A 20898-nucleotide genomic window follows, 5' to 3' on the forward strand; every position below is an offset into this window, starting at 1 on the left:
ATCCTTTTGGTTTGGTTTATGTTCTGGCTTATTTAGCTTGTTATTTAATTAATTTCCCAGCTGTAAATATACTGACATGTATGATGCTGGTTGAAGTGACATTAGTCAATGAGTATTATTTGTTTTGTATTAGGCCAACGTAGCATATGCTCATACGTGTCTCTGAAGAATTTATTTGGATGTTCTCCAGGTCAGTTGTTTATAGGACTGTAAGAATAGTCTTGTTCTAAACATAAAAGTATGAAGGCCTCAGATTATTTATAAGGATTGTTTATGTATGTAAATAACCCACACTGTAACCATATTGTATTTCCTGAAAAAAAGTCAGGGATCTTGGATCTTGTAAAATACTGTTTGTATTTATGGCTTAATGTTTTCACATGTAGACAACACTTACAAAAACAAACAAAAACAGATTCGTCTGCAAAAAAGGGATGAAGCCAAATTCATAGTTTATCTATAATGAAGTTTTGAAATCCTAAACATGAACAATAAGGCTTTGTATACAGGCCAATCCATCCAGCGTCACATATGCTGCTGATCATTTTCCTAATCCAAATTGAATTAAAGAGCAAAGGAATCTGCACACGGTGCACAAAACCAAAACATGCCAAATAGATGGGATACAAAAGTGTCAGAGTGTTGTCTGGATCAGTAAGAGCTTATCATTGTTCTAAAATCAGAGTAACGATACCCACACTCACCACTGATGTGCTTTATTCTACATAGCAGCGGTTCAGACTCAAACACAATAAACATCACTGAATGTTCAGCTTGCTTAGATCACCTTCATTACAGGCCAAACAAGAATCACTCCATTCTCCAAACAAGTGAAAAGTGGTCAATAACAAACACAGTTTACTTGATAAGTAATGGAGGTGATCCCATAAAGCTCAACAATTCAATTGAGATTCTGTTTGTGACAGAAACTCTTTTCAGCCTGAATCAGAAAACACATGAATATGGAAGCAGGCATACACTACTCATTTTACCATTTCTCTGATTGATGAGAAACAACAGTAAGTGTTTACTGATCCAACTTGCACGCTGAATGAGCTTGCGAGCAGGCTCACAAAAAACATAGTGCATCCAACAAGAACAAGATGAACATGGTACCTAAAAGAAAGAGCAGATCTGTTTTGTGTGCAGCATTAACATGTGCAGGAACTCCTCTAGAGGCAGATTTACACAACCAGTCCATTGTCACTAGGGGGTTGTCACAGAGAGCGCACTGTGTTTTATAATTAAGGTGTTAAGAAGTATTATTGTTAACATAGTATTAAGCAAAAGTCAGATACCAAACATTGATTGCATCTGGGGGCAGAGATCAACCATGTTAGTTGATTTTACATGGAACCATGTGTGTGAGCGCTGTGCATTCCTTTGCTCTTTAAATATTTGAGGCTGAATTAACACACCCAGTAAGCACATTTAGGAGGCGCTCTTTATCGTTCTTTTGCATTCTAACATTAATGCACTGATTCACCCAGTCATTTGATAGATTACAGTACACCATAACTTGATGGTGATCAGATCCAGAGGAAAACCCTTTGCCCAGGAGTCTGTTTACCTTCCAGGATTCAGTGGTTCATCAGAAAACTTAACACACCAGTCTCTTCATTGCAGACTGGAGACTGTCTGCTGCTGTACAGTAAAACATGCTTATCCGAGTGTGATGAACACCGGTTTGGCTTTCATTAATGAGTGCTGTGTTGCCAGTATTGGTTGCCACTAACAGCAACACTGAAGGAATACTCCAGCATTTTTCAGCCTGATATCTGCTGTACCTGTCCTCTACATCTGATTACTACATTACACTACATTCTGAAACAGCAGTGAATTTGCATTTGAAAGGGCTGAGTAACTTTACTTTACTTGCTGCACAAATCCAGCATAACAGGATGAAATTATTGATTATTAATTGATCCGGAATTGACCAGTTTAATGAAATATCATCATATGGTCCATCCCTATTGGCAAAGAGCAGAAACCTTGCTGATTTAAGATGCGTGAGCATCTGCCCGTCGAAATTTTAATGGAAGTGATTCGGCATGAGCAGGTTTTCTAATCTTTCCTAAGTGCAGTAAAATTACTGCAATGATGACATGTTTGATATCTGAGGTGCGCTTCTTTAGTTTACATGCTAGGGTAGTAATGTAAACAAATACTGAACTCTGCTTGAAATGATTAGAGTATGCTTCTGGTTACTCCACCACTCAGCTCTGTGAAAGTTCATTTTAGTGGTCATAGGAGGAAATCATGTTCTAAACCACATTCATTTGTCAAGCCAATAAAGATCTGGATGAGTTTTGAAAAGGGAAGTTAGACAAACGTTTTTGGCTGAGTGTTTTTAGAGATGAAGGAGACCGTCAGTCCAGTGTTTGTTACATTACAACAGAATCCTACCATCTCTAATTTCTAAAAAATTAGAAACCAAACGGACTGATTCTAGCGGTCCGAGATCAACTGTCGAGTTTGCCTCAAATTGTTCATTTAAGCTGAAAAATGTTGAAGTTTTCCTTTAATAATTGAAAACAGATTGTTTAAAAGCAGCTGAGAAAACAAAAACGAAAATGTGTTCTCCTTCTCCTTAGGAAAAGTCGTCGTTAGTGAAATGTCTCTTCATATTCTCCACATAGGGTCAGTACACGCAGGAGGACCAGAGCAGTGCTTTTTCTACAAATCCAGCTGTTTTATAAAAAAAAGAAAGAAAAAAAAAGAAAAAAAAGAAAAGAAATCTGGAATCTCTGTCCAAGAAATTGCACTGTCTCTGTTTAAGGAGTCCTCACACTGAAATGAGCTTCTCTTTAGCCGTCTTGTTGCTGTCTGCTTTTGCCAGCACGGTGGTGTCCAGCTTAGGAAGTCCGTACAGATAGATGGACACACACACCAGTAACGCTCCTGAGGCGAAGGTCAGAGCTGCAAAGGAGAAAAGGCAAACGTCAAAAAGGTAGGAATTTGATTATGACTGATTGTGAATTATGTACCATGATGAGCCCAGCGGAGGCTTTCTGAAGAGACTGAGGAACATCAGACTACTCAGTTTCCATGTTCAAGTAAACCCCACCCTACTGTTTCACTCCTACCCAGTGTAGTAGGTACTATGTAGAAGTTTCTATTAAAGTGGACACTCAGTGCAAGTACATCAGTATGAAGAATAAAAGTGACATTAGGCATATTTAGACCACCTTTATGTGTGTGTTTGTAAGAGTGACCCTGCGGTAGATATAGGTGGACTCACTGATCTGCAGGCCAAAGAGCGTGACCGAAGCGATGGTGGATAGAACGATGGCTGCAGCAGCGCTGAAACCCTTCATGATGTTATCAGTGTACTTCACCACCACCGATGTGTAGAGACCACCAACACTCGCCAAAACTGCAAAACACACACCCACCTCCATTTATTTTCTCTATTGTGTGAACCCTATAGCTGCTCTGTATACTGTGGGAGCAAATCTGGATGAATGGACTAATAGAAATTCTCTAAATTACTTGGAATAAATTATTATTTTACATCGACATCCACTCAAAGATAAGAGCATTTGTGCCTTCTCCTGTAAATTCTCCATTTTGGTGTTTTTCCACTGGACAGCGACGATATGCTCATTATTACTATAAGCGTTATCTGCTTTCAATGTACAATGGAACCCATGCAATGTAACAATAATTCAATTTATATCATTATTTATTATCTATAATATATTTATCTATAATAACTGTACAGATGATCAGCTACAGACTTCCTATGACTTCTTTAAAGTGACATTAAAGGCCATTTAATGTGGTTTACAAATCAATCTGTGTGTGTGTGTGTGTGTGAGTGTGTTTGTGCTCACAGATGACAAAGCAGACCCAGGGTGTGTATCCATAGAAGAACCCTTTCTCCATCACCTGCGGCCCATCAGTCATATAGACCCCTGCCAGCGTCACAATGATGCCTGACAGGTACATCTGAATATTCCTCACCCACAGAGACGTATCAGAGCTCTTTAGCACCTTCTCGAAGTACACACCTAGAACGGTCAAAACACACACACACAGACACAGAGACACACAGACACAGAGACACACAGACACAGAGACACACAGACACACAGACACAGAGACACAGAGACACAGAGACACAGAGACACAGAGACACAGAGATACTTTTGACTGATGTATGGACAAGTTAAGCAAGTTACAGCTTTCCAGGCCATATGTTTGTCTATTATTTTGGGTTATCATTTCTTTTAAAGTTACTGTTAGTGTCCGGGCCATGAATAATGTCTTTATATTAAGAGATGGAAAATTCAGGTCCAGAAACATTTTGTTCCAACTGCCTAGGCAGCTCTGTTGGAACTTTCTGGACTTTTCTATCTCTATTTATATTGTAACTTTAGCCAACAGTAAAAGACATGTAAGGGTGAGTTTCTTAGAAAAAGTTATTATGGCTGATTAAAAAACTCTATCTGTTTCCAAACTGATAGACTTTGGTCTGCAGTATAAAAGACATGATTCAACCTGACAGAATAAAACACAGTTCACACCTGCAAACCCGGAACACAGCACAGCTACAGCAACAGCCACGAAACCAAGGAATGGGTTCTGCTCCACCTGAGAAGAAATTTATATAGCACAGATTAATTCCAGGATGTTTCAGCTGCAGTAAACGGTTCCGCTCACACACATTGTGCTGTAAAATAGTGTAGAAACGACCTTTGTTCTTGTTTTAACTGAGCCTTCAATTCAATGACTTCAAGCCATCAGTGCATGTAAGCAGTGCTTCTTGGTACATTTTTTGTTTGGTAAAAGATGTTTTTTGTGACACAAAAAAAAGAATTCAAAACAGGCTGTTTTTGCAGTCAAGTTATCTATATGGACCGGGTTCTGATCCATTGGCAGTGTGTGTGCACTACATCACACTCTTATTTTAGGAAAAGGGAAGGAAATTCAGATTCACAGCATACAGGCTCTTCAAATAGCTGAGTGTTTCAGCAAATTCTGACCTTCCACTGCATTTTCACCACATTCTGATAAACAGTTCTTATGTGTGAAGGGCAGAACCTTGTGTCTGAGTAGGACCTTGCATTGTAAAAATATTTGTGTCGTTCCTTATCTCCTGTCTGTGGCCGTACAATTTGTGTGTTTGCTGAGGGTACATTTACAGACAAGCCTGAATCAACATGCCACCAAATTACACTGTAAAACACAGCACATTTCCAACAGCCTAAACTAACTGCTGCTAACATTACCAACACCACTGTGAATTACTCAGTATTTACTATATTAAATATGGCATGGGGAAATGCCACATGTGGTTTACGTTCAAAATGATTTTTACCTGGACTTTAGTGAGCTCTGCAGGCTTCCACTGGACGAGAGTAACCCCCGCACACAGCATAAAGACAGAGAACCACTGCAGGCGGTTGAGTGAGCGGTTCAGCATCAGCACTGTACACAGCGCAGTACAGGGGATCTTCAGCTGGTATGTGACCTGACAGTGGAAAAGGAGAACTTCAGCATTAAAGAGAGCTGAGATGTCATTAGACCATTTTACCGGGGGACAGCTACATTTTACAGCAGTAAAAAGTCTATTTTTCCCCCGGATTGCTGAGCAGAACTACAGGACACGACACCCAAATGAACTGTGGGGTTAAGTACTTGTACTTGTGATAGTAGTTTTAAAAACAATATCTGTAAAAGGACTAAACATAAATCTATCTGTTAATTTTTTCTAAGCATTTGTATCTCCATCTGCTTTCTAAGCTTGTTTTAACACACTTTATACATTTTTTTTTTAAATATTTTTGATTTTGTAATAAAGGATATTAAAGTTTGTACCTGGTACACCGCTGCGTCCAGATTGCTTAAGGCGAGAAAGGCCATATTGTTCTGGATGGCATAAACCACAGATGGCACACTGAGCTTGAGCAGCTCGTTAGGACTCCTGAAGATGTGCTCCATCAACGTACTCCTCAATCTGCTGAATCCACCCGACTCTCTGGGGAACAGGCACAAGAAAAAACTGCAGGATCATTTGTCAGTTATTACTCAACTACTCTTAATACTTATTTACTGTGAATTATTCAACAGCTAGAGTGAATTACTTAGTACCTACTATGATTCACATTATCTACTATAAATTATTTAACATTTACTATGAATTATTCAGTTTCACTACTCTGAATTACTCAATTCAGACAACTCCTTCAGTTTGTTTTGTTGTTATAAGAGTGAGGAACTAAAGTGTGGACCCACATACTGTCCAGTAGAGTTTAAGGGTTTAAAGCTAAATACAGAAAACGAAACAGGCCGAGGCACAAACTCTTAAAACAGCACACAGGATTCACATGAACCAATTGTAATGTGGACAGCTGTGAGTTTATTTTCACAAGGCATTAACACACACACACACACACACACAATGTATAAATAAATAAACAGATACAGTCTCTATACAAACAAAAAATTATCTCGAAGGTCATCAAACACTAAGCTGTTGCAAACAGAAGTATTAGTTATACTTGGAAGGCGTAGCCACGTCTGAAACAACGTCTGAAACAAAACCAAAGTGGTCACCCTCAGCTAAGAGGAAATTAGCTGGCACGGTCAGGAACCAATAAGGCAGAGACCGGTCATGAACTAGAAGCTGCTAGAACATCAATGTCACTGTCTACAGTCAAGTTTTTTGTCGCCATGGACCAAGAGGGTGTCAAACCAAGGAAGAAGCCACTGCTTCCTATTTTTTTAAAGGCTAGATGAAAAAAAAAAAGATGTTTGGGGAAGTTAAGGTGAGGCATGTCAGCAAATATTCAGCATAATTGTTGTGGAATAATGCCCAGGGGCGGTTTAGCTGGTAAATTGCACAACCTAGATAGAGCGTATGTAAAATTCCAACTACAACTGTATCAGACCGTCCAAGCTCACTGTGCCCAATGCTGGGCTACAAGAGTACAAAGCCCTTAGACGAAATGCTGGAGTAACAGGGTGGTCTGCTTCTGTGTCTAGAGTGTAGTGTGAAGACGTGGAGAGGTTATGGTGTGTGCTGGTGTTACCTGGTGAGCATTCCGAGGCTCAGAAAGAGTTTGATGACTTCTGTGAGGCATACAGCGGTGGTGGAGAAGTAGAGGTCGACTGACACTGTCCTGGTGTATCTTAGGGCCACTGTGTATGCAGCAGCCACCATAGTCATTACCACCAGGCAGTACAGCTTAAACACTACACTCACCGGCTCTGACACACAAACACAGGGGAACATGCTGGTTATTTATGGCGTATATACACCCAAATAATTATAAATGAATAAATAAATAAATATACATACACACACACACATACATTATATATATATACACACTGTATAAATAGTATAACATTATATTATACGGATGTACTTCATCTGTGTGATATTTATAACATTTAAGCAAATAGCCCTATAACAAAGTGAGGGGTGAGCTGTATCAGTCACTAAACAGTCTGATAATCCCTACTCAACCTGTGTTCAAACACTGAGCTGCTGTGTGTGTGTGTGTGTGTGTGTGTGGGGGGGGGGGGGGGGGGGGGGTGTCTCTGATTGTGTACTTTGCGATTCTAGCTAGTTACAGTTACAGTGTGTGAAGCTACCTGGCTGTAGGTTTAGCCTGGCTATCTCTCACTGTTAGTTGACTATTACAGCCACCAGGAGAGAGATTCACATAGTATAGGAGTGAATTCTGAGACTTTACCAAACACATCCTGAAAACAGCTATTTCTATGGACCTGAAGCAGTATTCAATGGGAATATTGAGAGTGTCTCTCCCACCACAGGGAAGATGACCAAATGCACATTCACAGGAACCTGTTTAATACCGATCATAAGAGCGTCATCACTCTAGACTAGCCCAAACTGGTTCTCCCATCTTTAAATATAGTCAGGGCCAATGATAAACAGGGACAGAAAGGTACAGGACAAACTGAAAAATGTAGGACAATTGAGACATTGGAATACTAGAGAAAAATAATGTGACAGTCTGGACTGGCTTATTTAGTCTGTATTTGGTTTGGTATGATTTGGTTTTCTACAACAGTGTATGAGTGTATGAGCCTGCACCTCTCTGTTTTGAATGCTTTCACACTGCAGACTATAAACTGTCCTGTTATCCTCTGAGGACCTCCCGCACTTCAGAGGGCTGTTAATGATGAAAGTGTGGATGAAAGAGAGGATGAAAGTGTGTGTTGCTACAACACTATGAATCCAATTGGAACTGGAAATAAGAGCTGGATCAGGTCACAGGATCAGATTGAGACATTCCGTTGAGTAAATGTAAAAGTAAGAGGAATATGATCTGTAGTGCATCAGATTCCAGTACAACACACTTCTGGCCATCTTCTCATGTTCCTATAGCAATGTCTTCTAGGGTTGGGTGATATGGTAAAAATACAGACAGATTCTGATACACTACTGTTCAGATACTCTCCATTACTGAGTACAGTGACTTTTATTCAACATCTGCTGCTCTTCATCTAATTAAACCAGTCTAATTACACTGTTAGTAATGAAATCTGCAGCAGGTCAGTGTTTATTAAGCACTAACAGTCTCCTCCATATGCTTAGAAAAGCATAGTGTGTATCACCATATGATAAGATATCATCATATTGCCCAGCTCCAACATCCTTTTGCAAAAACAGATGGACAGATATTTCTCTGGGTTCAGCCTGAACAAGGGGTGGACTAGATGATAAAAATATTAAAAACACCAGTCATAACGCTGACCAGCTTTTTTTTTAATCTATTCCAAAAAAAGCTCTCCACTGTATCCATTAAACAGGATTAACTATGCGGATGGTGCAGTTGGTCATTGGTCATTAAGCACTGATCAGATCATTAACAAACTCCATGACTCCACACTGGATCACAATAACAATAAGATCCAGTCAATAACAGTGAGAGTGTCTGAGCCAGAATGCCAGGTGAGGTGGGTTAGACTTGTTAAGACACCCTAATCAAAATACACCAGTCTCTCTCTTCACAGGGTCTCTCAGAGTCGTGTTTTGATCTTCCCTCGCACAGCTAGTGCTAGCTAAGATATTAAATATTAAATAACAGCACGTAATTAAACACCCCAGACCAGGACTGAACTGATTCAGATCCAGTGCCAGTCTGATGATGCCTGCCCTGCCATTCTTCAACCACTCAGCAGTGAAGCAGCTCGCTAACATGCTGCTCGCTACACTGACGAACACAATGTGTGGACATGTGCGCTGGGCATTTACGGAGTCAGCCTAAAACCCCCGAGCTCTTCAGATTAAACCTCAACAACGACAACAATGATCAGCTGCACTGCAACTAAACGCCCCGCCCGTCTTTTCGACCGGAGGCTGCGTTTGGCTTCCCAGTGGATTTTTTTCCCATTCCACCTTAAAGCACATTCACATTCAGCAGCGCCACTTAAGGTGGAACCGAGGACTCGACCAAGGAGCCAAACTCGCTTGTTTTTTTATGAGCTGCTATTGCTGTTGTTTACCTACCGGTCGCCATGGCTGGTAGTACCCTCGACGGTGTCAGGTCTGTTGTTTATGTTATGTTGAGTACAGCAGCTGTCAGCATGTCGAGCTGAAAACGGGCGAATTCACACAAGCGACGGTAGGAGAATGATGCCGAGAGACAGAGCCGTCATGTCGAGAGCGGCGCAATACAATTCAGCCTTCAAAATAAGAGTCTCGGGTCAAAATAAAAGTCTCCCGCGATTAAGTAGGAAATATTTTAATTTTAGACCAGGTTGGCTAACGGAGACATTTTAGTTAATTTATTTAATGTAGCTATCATTACAGCCAGCATCATTTAATATTGCAGTTTAATTTGTTAATCTGTTCCGGCAATTAAAAAAAAGTATAACGTTTCTACACAAATGTCAGCTCAGGTAATCTTGCTACTTCATAAAAAAAAGTCAACTGGTTAGTTGACACTGGTCAACTAAAACTGTTTCAAAGTCAAGCTCTGAGGATACTCTTTAAAATAGTCTATTTAGGCTGAAGAATAGAAGTCCCAGTGCAAGCAAGTCTATGAGTGCGTTTTCAAAACAAAAGTCTCTAGGCCAGTTTAAAACACAAACCTGTAGTTTGCAAATCAAGAAGTAAACATCATAAAAGTTTTTTTCTATGTGAGAACTATTTTTGTAACTGCCCTTCCTTTCAGAAACAGGCAAAATGATATAAATACGAGGTATTTCCCAGACTCTCACATAAATTAAATAACAAAAGTTTGTATGTTTAAAGGCACAAAGCTAAAACTTTTTATCTATTATCTTCTTAGACAAAAAAATACAGAAAAAAGCAAAACAAAACATATTTCATGTGATGTGTGTGTGTGTGTGTGTGTATGTGTTACTGAAGTCGCTGAAATGTTTTGCACACTCTGAGCAGACCTTTTTCCTCCTCTGTTCCTTGTATGAATCTCCTGATGTTTTTTAAAGTGGTCAGCTCCAGAAAATCTCTTCCCGCACTCTGAGCAGAAATGCTGTTTCTCTCCAGTATGAATTAGCATGCTTTTTTTAAATGTTCGTTCCGGCCAAAACCCTTCCCGCACCAGAAGCAGAAGTGTGATTTGAGACCAGTGTGAATGCGTGAGTGGATTTTTAACTCTTCTGTAGATTTAAAGCTTTTCCGGAACTCAATGCAGCAATGTGGCTTTTATCCAGTATGAATTCTCTCATGGGTTTACAGCCACACAGGTCTTACAAATCCCTTCCCACACTGACTGCAGCGATGAGGCTTCTCCTCAGCATGAGTGTAGACGTGCTCAGAGAGCTGATTAGTAGTTCTGAAGCTGTTCCCGCAGACTGAGCAGCGGTGCGTTTTCTTTCTGGTGTGAATTTTTAGGTGAACGTTGAAGTCTCCAATCTGGGAAAAACTCTTCCCACAGTGTGTACAGTAGCGGCACTTTGGTGGGGAACATTTTTGACGATCCACTTGCTCCTCATCAAACTTTGCTCTTGTCTTCTCAGATTCTTTAAGAACCACGGCAAACTCTGTTAAACTAAACAGGCAAAACCCATTGAAAGAGCCCAAATTCTACATGTTTCTTGTATTTTATTTCAATCCTTAAAAGCTCCATTTATGTCTGTTTGAGACTACACCTCATACCATAAATTATGATGATTATTATTTTTTTTATTCCTCAGAATTATTTCTGATTGGCTATCATTATTATAATTATCATAAAAGCAGTCTGAGCTGAAACACTGTACAAGCTCAGCATGGGTGGATGGTGCTACACTGCTGTAGGCCTAATAATAAGTAAGTATGTATGTAATTGTGTTTGTGACAATGATATTATCACAGAAACAATGAACTCAACATAAGCGGTTTCTGAGGCCTAATACAATTTGGACCTTAAAATTGTTCTTTATTACCCAAAAAGGTTGTTTGTGCAATGCCACTTTTGGAGCCCTTAAAACAAATCAACAGAGTGTTCTTTAGTTAGAATATATAATAAATAAATAAATAAATAAATAAATAAATAAATGAATGAATGAATGAATGAATGAATGAATGAATATATAAAACACTGAATTCACATCATCATTTTAAAGCTAAAAGATTGTGAAGAAAATGACAGGAAAACTTGATTCTGCATTTCTTTGCTAACATTTCAGGGAGCAATTACTACAGAAATGGGCCAGCAGTTAAAGTCATCCTGACTATTAGATCTGTAGTCAGTGAGAACATGGATTTGATGGTTGGTTGCTGATAAACATCAGGTACAGCAGAGACGGACAACCTTATGATGGAATGGCAACCATGGCTAGCAGGAGCAAAAACCCTAGATCACATGTGTCAAATTTAAGGCAAATTTAAGGCAAGAGCTTAAAAGATCTGATTGACTGCAATCTAGTGGCTTAATGCCGTCGCTTCACGGGTAACATAATCGGCATGAATTGTGAGTTTATGGTTAATGCACGCTTTTAGACTGAATTATTAATTATTCCGCCACTAATTGTAAAGCGCGCATTGACCTTAAACTACATTTCCCACAATGCATGCCGATTATGTTGCCCGTCAGTTCCAGCTGTTCTTGCAGGAGCTGTTCTCTCGGAGCACGGAGACGTGCCGGACCATACGAAGCTGCGGTGGCTGAGTAGGAGCAAAGTCCTCAGACGATTTTTTGAGCTTAGGGAAGGCATTGCTCTTTTAATGCAGGGTAAAGGAAACCCCATGTCCGAACTGGCTGTGTGACTTTACTGAATCAGCTGAGTCAGAAGCTTCAGGGACGCAAACAAGTCATCACGCAGATGTCCGACATGATCAGCGCTTCCCAGCGTAAACCTGATCTATGGATGTGTCAGGTGAAGCAGCACAGTCTTGCCCACTTTCCTGTTTGTCAGAGCACCTCAGCCTCATTTCCCGGCAGTTTCTCATGTGCTCAGTTGGCTACCAAACTGATCCGGTTAATGAAGGAGTTTGATCGGCGCTTCTGTGACTTCAGAGCCCAGCAGTCAGGCAACACCTTCAGATGTGTTTGATGATATTTCTCTTTGTTCTCTTGGACAGTTTGATCGTTGATTGATGGAGTAATATGAGTTTCTTAACCTGACAAACTAACAGGATTTCTGTTATGTTAACAGAGCAACAGGCAAACGTATTTTTACATCTATGCAAATATTTATAAGCTGAATAAGTAATAAATAAAGTTATTTAACATTAAGGAGTACTCACATTTATTCTACATTTATTCTATATTTATACTGTCTTACAGTTACATCTGGCCCTTTGAGGGCAACCGTTATACTGATGTGGCCCTCTGTGAAAATGAGTTTGACACCCCTGCCCTCGATCCACCCAGCAGAGGGATGCTGCTGCAGTCGTGTGCAAGTTCATCTTCTTCTTTTTTTTAATGGAATTTAGAAGCTGCCGGGATCACTGAGGTAAGCGTTAAAACCAGTTTAGAAACTTTACAACTAATGAAAAGTGAACATTTACGCAGAATCGATTAATAATTAATATAATAATAATATTAATAATAATATTAATTGATATAATATTAATAGATAAGCTGCGTGGTGACGTCACCAGAAAGGCCCGCCTCCTACAACTGCGGCGCGAGACTTGTGAGAGACCTCGTGGGGGAGACTGCAGCCCGCTGCGATGAGCCTCCTGGAGCTTCGTCTCTTCACGGAAATGCTGGGCTGCTCTTTAATTAACGAGCCTTTTTACACTTTAACGGAAACCGAGCTGAATTCATGTTTGTGAAAAAACTCACATTTTAAACCGAACTCTGCTCTGAAGGCCTCGTTTCCCGCCATTTCCGTGGCGATGTTTGTTTTGTTTTTTGTTTTTGTCAGTGACGTCACGCTTGCTTGAATCATCTGAAGCTTCGCGGCTTGGATGCTTGGATCCAGTGTGTCGATTCCTGATTCGTTTTACATTGATCACGTGACCACGGACATCAGAAGCTACGTTTGGCCGCACAACCACGTGACTCCTGATTCCGACGCGGATTCAGTAGTATTGGAGGATGGAGGGAGAGACAGAAACCGAAAGCGAAACCAAGGCGAAGCGAGCTGCTGCGAATGGAAATGCTCGGGAGATTGTAGGCAGGTGTTTAGAGTATAATACCTGTAGATGTACAATAGCGTGTTCATTATTCTTCATTTATTCTGAATACATGACATTATTCAGCCATCACTACTTTTCTGAGGAGTCTGCCCTACCATGGACTCAGCAATGAGATTTGTAAGATATACACAACAAACAATTTCGTTTTATCAGTTGAAACAAGAAACGTCGTGTTTTTAATGCACAGGGACACAGTTTTAAAAGCTGTGAAAGGAAAAAAGCACCCCATCCTCATGAGATAAGTAAAGCACTTCGTGCTTCTGGCCACCAGATGGCGCTAATGGCTGTGTCTTGAAGCTCCGGAGTGATGAGCACAGTTTAGGAGTATAACTGTATGTTTTTTTATTGTATGAATTATAAGACAGTACATGCTGCACATACATAAACAGTAACAAACAAAACTGTATATACAACTTCTTCATAACGTTTTAAGAATGTAATATTTGTAGGATTTTTTTTTAGAGTTTATTTATTGAGTTTAAAACAACTGCGAACACATTGTATTTCGACCAAACAAATACTGAAATTGAAAGCGGTTTTCCTTAGATTACATTTGTATATAAAGAATTTAGTGACAAGAACAAAGATGTTAAAAATGTGTTCCTGATTGTTGTTCATACTGGGGAAGTAACAAATGACATCCCTATGTGCAAGGTTGCTGGGGAGAAAGACGCATGTGCACAGATCTTTCCACAGGGAGTAAATCTTTTTTACATTCAAAGAACATGTCTGGTATACTTTCTTTTACTGACTTTAGGAGAACCGCCTCAATGCTAAAGAAAGCATCAGTTTGCCGTCGTTATTTTGTTCCATTCGCGCTGTACGTGCACATAGACAGTTGTGTCCTCATAATCGCTCTTTCTGGGCTGTACTTGAAGGGTCCTTCACTTTGGAACAGGCTTTAAAGATGTAGCGGTCGAGAAACATCTCAAAATTCCAACACGGTCAAAATGACCGCCTCAGTCGTTCTAGTGGTAAATCCTGGAATTAAATGAAATGGTGTAAAGGTTTTTATTTATTTATAAAGGTACTGTTGCCATGCATAGAGGCAGTGCACATGAACTTCACTAAAATATGTACTTGAGTTATGAATGGGTCAGAATAGTCTTTAGCTATAGTCTAATTTACAGATTAGTTTTATTTGCCACATCAGTTACGATGGGATTTCGGGGGCACTCAGCAGCAAGAACACCCCTCATGGAGTGACGGAGTGGGTTACAGAGTGGTGGAGGTTTAGGTGATATCAAGGCAGTGCAATCAAACAAGAGTGTGTGAGGCCGTGTTGGGAAATGTGTTGACAATAAAACAGGAACAGGGAGCTAAGAGACCTTGGTATGTTCAAAGACATCTTGGAAAAAAAAGTGTTTGACCCTATGTTGATTAAAAAAACACATGTACACCAAATTTTTGTCTAATACTCACCCCCCCCCTTCCTGAAAAAGAAGAGATAAAAGAAATACTGAAAGCCCAATATTTCCATGATATTCTGGGCTATGCTTAGTGTTTAATTGTGGTAAATAGTGGTAGATTTCTTACCATAACTGTACAAATACATTTGACAAATATTGTTTTATTAAATGTTTGCTTCTGTTATGATAACTGTCAGTGATGTCAGTGTAGCCCCCCTCCCAGTCATAGTGATGAACTATTCTATGATGTTACAGTCTGAGACGACACAGCGGTGTGAAAACAGTCCAGTAAAAAGGCAAATAAGACAATAAGGAAATACCTGTTAACAGTGACTGTGATTTTGATGAAGATGATAAAAATGACAACCAAATTTTAAGTGATCTCCCTGACCAGCATGACTTATTGTGAGTAGGGGTTAATGTTGCCATGTGCACCAGGTCTGCCTACCCTACATGTAAAGCAAAATTTAAGAGTCAGATGGATGTTACGAGATACAGTATGAGAGAGCCAGAATTAATGATTTTAAAAATGTTCTATAGGGGGCGCCATTGCTGTTTTTTAAGCCTGAAAATCACTAAATGTGTCCCTGAATTCAACACAACACAACAGTAAAATAACAGATAAAGCTGAAGTCAAATAAAAGTATCAATACATTCCTTTATATCCAGATCTGTACAGATATATGAGGTACTTTTAGTGACACAATGGAACCTGAGCTCAGATAAATGCAAACCCTAAAACCCTCACTGCTCATGCTTTAACGATCATGTAACAATGTAACTGTTTTGTATCTTAAATGCATCCAATGTAAATCACTAATCCAATTATGACCCCATTTGAAATGAAGCTAACTGTGCTTTAATTAAGCTAACCAAGTAGCACATCAGCATGTTAGCAATACCTCAGCTCAGCATACTACATTACATTAATAGCATATTTAAAATTAATGATAGTCATGTACATTAAACGAGACCACATTCGAGCATAACTAATACTAGCTAGCTAGGTAACTATATAGAACTAATATTAGCTCATTCGTAGCTGGTGTAGATAGTGGCATTATAATAAATTTCTCAATTGTTCTGACTTGCCACAAAAGGCAACCTTTTACTTGAAGTTTTTTAGTTTTAATTTGCATCCACTGATAAACTGACAAGAAAAAGACTGTAAATTTTACTTTGGCGTTTAGAATAGAATTTACAAATGAATTTGATGTTAAACAATTACACAGAAACACCAGGTAGCACACTGATTAGGTGTGAAATTCTAAAATAGAAAGACAGTATATTCGTATTGTGGCCAGCAGAGGGCACAGAGGGGAAGCCCAAAGGAGGGACACAGTCCAGCTTAACTGAAATAGCCCCGAAGGGAATTTTTAATTTCTCACAGAAAGCCACGGGTTAAGTTAGCTCAGAAATAAAGAAGATCCAAAAAATTAGCAGCCAGGGTCCTGCTGGGCCCACCGTGAACTGGGCTGGGCTGTCCTGGAGTAGGGCAAAAGTGAGAGAGGCGGCGTCACTCCACTCAGCTCTTGCCTAAACCGTCCTGTCCACTCTTCCACATCTTGAATCCTTCCCTCTCCCTCTAGAAACTGCTACAAACACTCTCATCTCACCTTCTCTGCCCTTTCTCATCTAGGTCAGCAAATAGATGTTCTCCGCAACAACCATAGAGAGCTAAGAATGGCTGAAAGGATGTGGACACCTATCAGTCTCTTCTCTCCAGGTTTAGAACGGAAGTAGCTGCTGCAAAAGCATCATTCTACAACTGGAAGCATCTGCATCTGAACCACGCAAGCTTTTCACCATTTTCTCCAACCCTGTCCCTGGAAGATTTTGTCTCCTTTTTTGAAGAAAAGGTTGACAAGATCCACCGATACTTTCCTCTATGTCCCCTTTAGACACGCTCCTCCTCCTCCCTCTTCTCTGTCATGCTTCACTCCTCTTTCCACAGATGACCTCCTACACTTTCTCACCTCTAACAATTCTACCACCTGTCCACTAGACCCTGTTCCATCCACACTATTCCAAACAATTGCTCCAAACCTCCTTCCTTTCATCTCTTTTATCATAAACAGCTCTCTGTTGTCAGGTCATGTACCATCCGCCTTCAAGTCTGCCAGAGTTGTCCCTATCCTAAAGAAACCAACTCTGGACAGCTTGGACATCGGCAACTACAGAACATTCCGTTTACAACCAACTGTCTCTCATTGCATCGTACCTGCAGGGACCAGGTAACATTGTTGGGGAACAAGTCCGCTCCTTGTAGTCTCTCCACTGGCGTTCCACAAGGCTTGGTTCTTGGTCCTCTTCTTTTCTCACTCTACACTAGCTCTCTTGGTAAAGTAATCATGGATTCTCTTACCACTGTTATACTGACGACACTCAACTCATCCTTTCTTTCCCACCGTCTGACACACAGGTTTCTACCCGCATCTCAGCATCTCTCGTCTCGCTGATGTCTCCTCTTGGATGGCGGCTCACCACCTTAAACTCAAGCATAACAGAGCTGCTGTACATCCCGAGAACTGCTGGACTTCACAATGACCTTGCCATCTCCTTTGAAAACTCACTGGTCACTCCATCTACAGAAACACAAAGCCTTCAACACCCTGACCTGGCTGGCCTACAAAGCCAAGAATGGACCAGCCTCTCTGTAATTGATGGCAATGGTCAAAAGCCGATCTGTACCAAGAGCTCTTCGAGCTTCAAGTACGGCTCGACCCGCCATCCCTCAAAACCCATGGAAGACGTCCAAGCTTTTTTCTGTTCTTTTTTGTAGAGGACAGTTACTTGACACAGAGAATGCGAAAAAAGAAGGCAAAATAGTCCAAAAAGAAAATAATAGTATCATAAGAAAACCTTCCTGTCCTGCATAAAACTGTTGCTCTTCTTAAGGCCACATCTTGTCACTTTCCTTGGTTAGCCCAGTGTTTCAGTTGGGTTTGGTCACAACTGTGAACATCTGCAACGCAAAGCATTTGATTAGTCACTCTGAAAAATGGGGCATTTTTATTACTAACAAATCTGACAGTTGTCACTTATGTAATAAAATAAGATACATAAATTTATTTTCTCTACCTTAATATGATCTTTTTCAGTGTCAACCCAGAGCTCATACTGAGTGCTGGGCAGCAGGTCCAACACCACCAGGAGTTCTTGTTCTTTTGGCCACATCACTTTCTTCATCTGTGCCTGGTCTCCATCTGCTACTTTCAAGTATGAAATTGCTTGAGGAGCTCCACTTACTGGAGCTCTGAAGGTCATTGTGTTTGCGCCAATGTCCACTAGCTCTGGCTCGAATATGTTTAGGTAGTTTACACAGCACAATACACCACCTTTATACCATCTCACGGAGGCACCTGCATTATAAGGGTAGTGGATGTAGCTGATGATGAAAGGGTAATTAGTGTCTGAGGCGCATTGTAAAAACTTTTCAAGAGATGCTCTCATGTTCTGCTCGATTTTAGGACATCTGTACCAAGGCTGAGCTTTTTGACGGACTGGCACTGTCAGATCAGAGGGTAAACTTTGCATTTTAGCAAACTTTTCTGATTTCAGGCAAAGCCCAAGGGAAATCAGGTAAGGGTCATCTTCTCCAAGAGAGTTGAGGACAAATGCCCACACTTGTTCATACTGAGGATCGAACAGCACCTTATCAAAGTCTTCAGGAGCTACAACCTGAATCAGACTTTTTTTCGCGCATGCTTCATTTATGTATGACTTGATGATGCTAACTTCTGTTTCCCTTTCTTTTAACCATCCATCCATTTTGCTGTAGACAAAAGGTGACTGCATGAAGTTGAAACAAGTCTCCTAGTTTTTTGCTTCCCTTAGTGGGGCAAGCCAGACTTTCTTGGGTACCACTTTTTCCTTGTTTGGTCCAAGCAGTTTGGGGAGCTCTTTGTACACTTTCACAGCTTCTTCAAAGCTGGCAGGGTTCTCCTCTAATACAAAATCACCATGAAAGGTACAAGTGAAGTTCTGCACTTTCTTCCTTTCTTCATTTGTCATTTCAACCTTTCCCTCAGCATTGATTTTAAATAATTCAATCTTATCCGGCATGGCTTGAATGTTTCCTTCAATTTGTTGTTTCTGTTGTTCATCTGAAGCAATTTCACTGAACACCATCAGTGCTTCTGCTCCATATTCCACATCAGTAATGACATGGGTGGCACTTAAGTGAGGATGATTGATTTTACTGTAGGTCACGCTTCCCATTTGGCTCAAGTTTAGCTGCTCAGACATGGTTGTCACACTGTACTGGATAGTTGCCCTGCACTCATGCATGGAAGACGATCTGTCATTCGGGTAGCTTGCCGAACCCTCTACCTTTACTAAGCCAGCAAAAAAACTTAAGAGAAGCACTGATGTGTAGCATCTTTCTTTTTTCTTCCAGTGAGTCAGACAAAGATATGTTGGACTCCTACCTGAAATGAAGGAATCATCACGACAATCATACAACATGCCCAGTTGAAGATTTCTTCCGACTGTTGCAATGGCGATTGACTTTCCAGGATTCATGTTAGTGTTTCTAAGAAGTGCTTACAGTAAACCAAATTCTGGAACAAGATTCAAAAGCAAATTTCAGTGCATATTTTAGAGATCAAACGCATCTCAGAGTAACAATTTTGGCACAATAAACAATACTGGCCTTTTTTTATCTCAGGACTTAGTAACCTCAGGTTACTTTCAAATAGGATACACTGAATAATGCGAATACAGTGTCTGGCATTTATTGGCACTTGCTTGGTGTGCATTTTTGGAATTAGTAGAACCTAACAAGTAAAAAAACTAAACTTAGTATTTTTACAGGAAGTCGTTATTGCATTTCCTAATGAGGCCAAAGGGTCAACATTTTAAAAATGAAGTATCATGGTGCAGAAAAGCAGAAATGTAATGTTCCCATATGAGGATGCAGGGTCTCAAAGGGTTAAATGCACATTTAACAAAGCTGAGACCTAGAGGTAATATAACTAAACCAATAAAAATAATACTATAATAATAAAATAATATTAATAATAATAATACTTAAACCCCAAACATTTATTAGAATATAATATAAATATTATATATAATATAATATTATAATTATAATATTATATAATATAAATATTAGAACATTTTAAAAAGAAAATAAAGGAAATTAAAAATTAATTAAAGAGCCGCAGTAAAAACAGAGTGTCTTCTCAGCTTCACTCTGTGATGGAGGCTTGGTGGGGCAAAGGCTCCCGGAGAGAGAGAGGCTACTGGGTGGTTAGGTACTTGCTTTGTCCTCCAGAGGGAACACACAAGATACAGCAGGTGCGCTGCAAGGGAGACCATTTATTGGGCTGGGGAGCACCCACACTCCACTCATCACAATCCAGGATATCAGCAGTAGGCAGAATGTACAGGCTACAACCTAGAGCTAACCACCATGCGTGCATACCTGTCGGCATCTCTACTCTCCCTTGTAAACAAGTATGAACATTGTAGTGCGCATTGTCTAAGGCACCCTCAAGTGACCGACACAGCTAGTCACAGTTATAACACCCTGACGTATTTGAAAAGACATAGTAGCAATGTGGACATGTGCAGACATCCCAGAGCCTGAAGCTTATATTAGTCTAGCAAAAGACACTATAAAGAAAATTCCAAGGTAAATGAAACATCTATCATGTTCTAACGGGTACATTATGGTCCATGCATATATATATATATATATATATATATATATATATATATATATATATATATATATATATATATATATATATATATAGTTCTCCAGCTTGTCTCTTCCAGGATGTGTTGCACCTTGCCTTTTGTTAGCGCTTTTGCAGAGGAGGCCTGTAATAACATGTAATTCGCTGGAAAAAAGATCATCAGCAGGTTGGGCCCTCCACTTTTGTTCTGTTGCTTCCAGTGGGG

General features: G+C 40.1%; 3 protein-coding genes and 1 long non-coding RNA gene across 5 annotated transcripts; 1 reads left to right on the forward strand and 3 right to left on the reverse strand.

Moving 5' to 3' along the window:
* Positions 1–338: 338 nt before the first annotated feature.
* On the reverse strand, positions 339–9659 carry slc35a1 (solute carrier family 35 member A1). Its single transcript, XM_072676794.1, has 8 exons — positions 9491–9659; positions 7038–7215; positions 5824–5983; positions 5324–5476; positions 4530–4596; positions 3837–4013; positions 3242–3376; positions 339–2919 (listed from the first exon to the last, which is right to left on the reverse strand). Exons 1-8 carry the CDS (start codon positions 9498–9500, stop codon positions 2786–2788), a joined length of 1014 nt encoding a protein of 337 aa, XP_072532895.1. The 5' UTR covers positions 9501–9659; the 3' UTR covers positions 339–2785.
* Positions 9660–11973: 2314 nt separating this feature from the next.
* LOC140553999 (uncharacterized) lies at positions 11974–17190 on the forward strand. Of its 2 annotated transcripts, XR_011979582.1 has the most exons (4): positions 11976–12306; positions 12717–12885; positions 13009–13908; positions 16625–17190. It is a non-coding gene; the product is annotated as an uncharacterized lncRNA (long non-coding RNA). The 2 variants fall into 2 exon arrangements; XR_011979579.1 differs by lacking the exon at positions 16625–17190 and having other exon boundaries at positions 11974–12306; positions 13009–14405.
* A 730-nt stretch (positions 17191–17920) lies between these two features.
* On the reverse strand, positions 17921–18783 carry LOC140557458 (uncharacterized). The gene is made up of 2 exons (XM_072682339.1): positions 18067–18783; positions 17921–17950 (listed from the first exon to the last, which is right to left on the reverse strand). Exons 1-2 carry the CDS (start codon positions 18781–18783, stop codon positions 17921–17923), a joined length of 747 nt encoding a protein of 248 aa, XP_072538440.1.
* An 18-nt stretch (positions 18784–18801) lies between these two features.
* LOC140558519 (verrucotoxin subunit beta-like) lies at positions 18802–19509 on the reverse strand. Its single transcript, XM_072682734.1, is given in 3 exon segments — positions 18802–19342; positions 19344–19413; positions 19416–19509. Coding segments are annotated over 3 exon segments (705 nt in total).
* Positions 19510–20898: the final 1389 nt, after the last annotated feature.

Source organism: Salminus brasiliensis, chromosome 1 (assembly GCF_030463535.1).
Source record: "Salminus brasiliensis chromosome 1, fSalBra1.hap2, whole genome shotgun sequence".
Lineage (NCBI taxonomy): Eukaryota > Metazoa > Chordata > Actinopteri > Characiformes > Bryconidae > Salminus > Salminus brasiliensis.

Excerpts from the sequence above, each read along its gene's own strand:
- slc35a1 (XM_072676794.1), bottom strand. Across the intron at positions 4,597-5,323 it reads CAGAGCTCACTAAAGTCCAG|GTGGAGCAGAACCCATTCCT; the intron begins GTAAAAATCATT and ends ATTTCTTCTCAG. Across the intron at positions 3,377-3,836 it reads CTGGGTCTGCTTTGTCATCT|TTTTGGCGAGTGTTGGTGGT; the intron begins GTGAGCACAAAC and ends TGTGTTTTGCAG.
- LOC140557458 (XM_072682339.1), bottom strand. The coding sequence starts at position 18,783 with ATGCAGTCACCTTTTGTCTACAGCAAAATGGATGGATGGTTAAAAGAA. Across the intron at positions 17,951-18,066 it reads CTGAAAAAGATCATATTAAG|ATGTTCACAGTTGTGACCAA; the intron begins GTAGAGAAAATA and ends TTTGCGTTGCAG.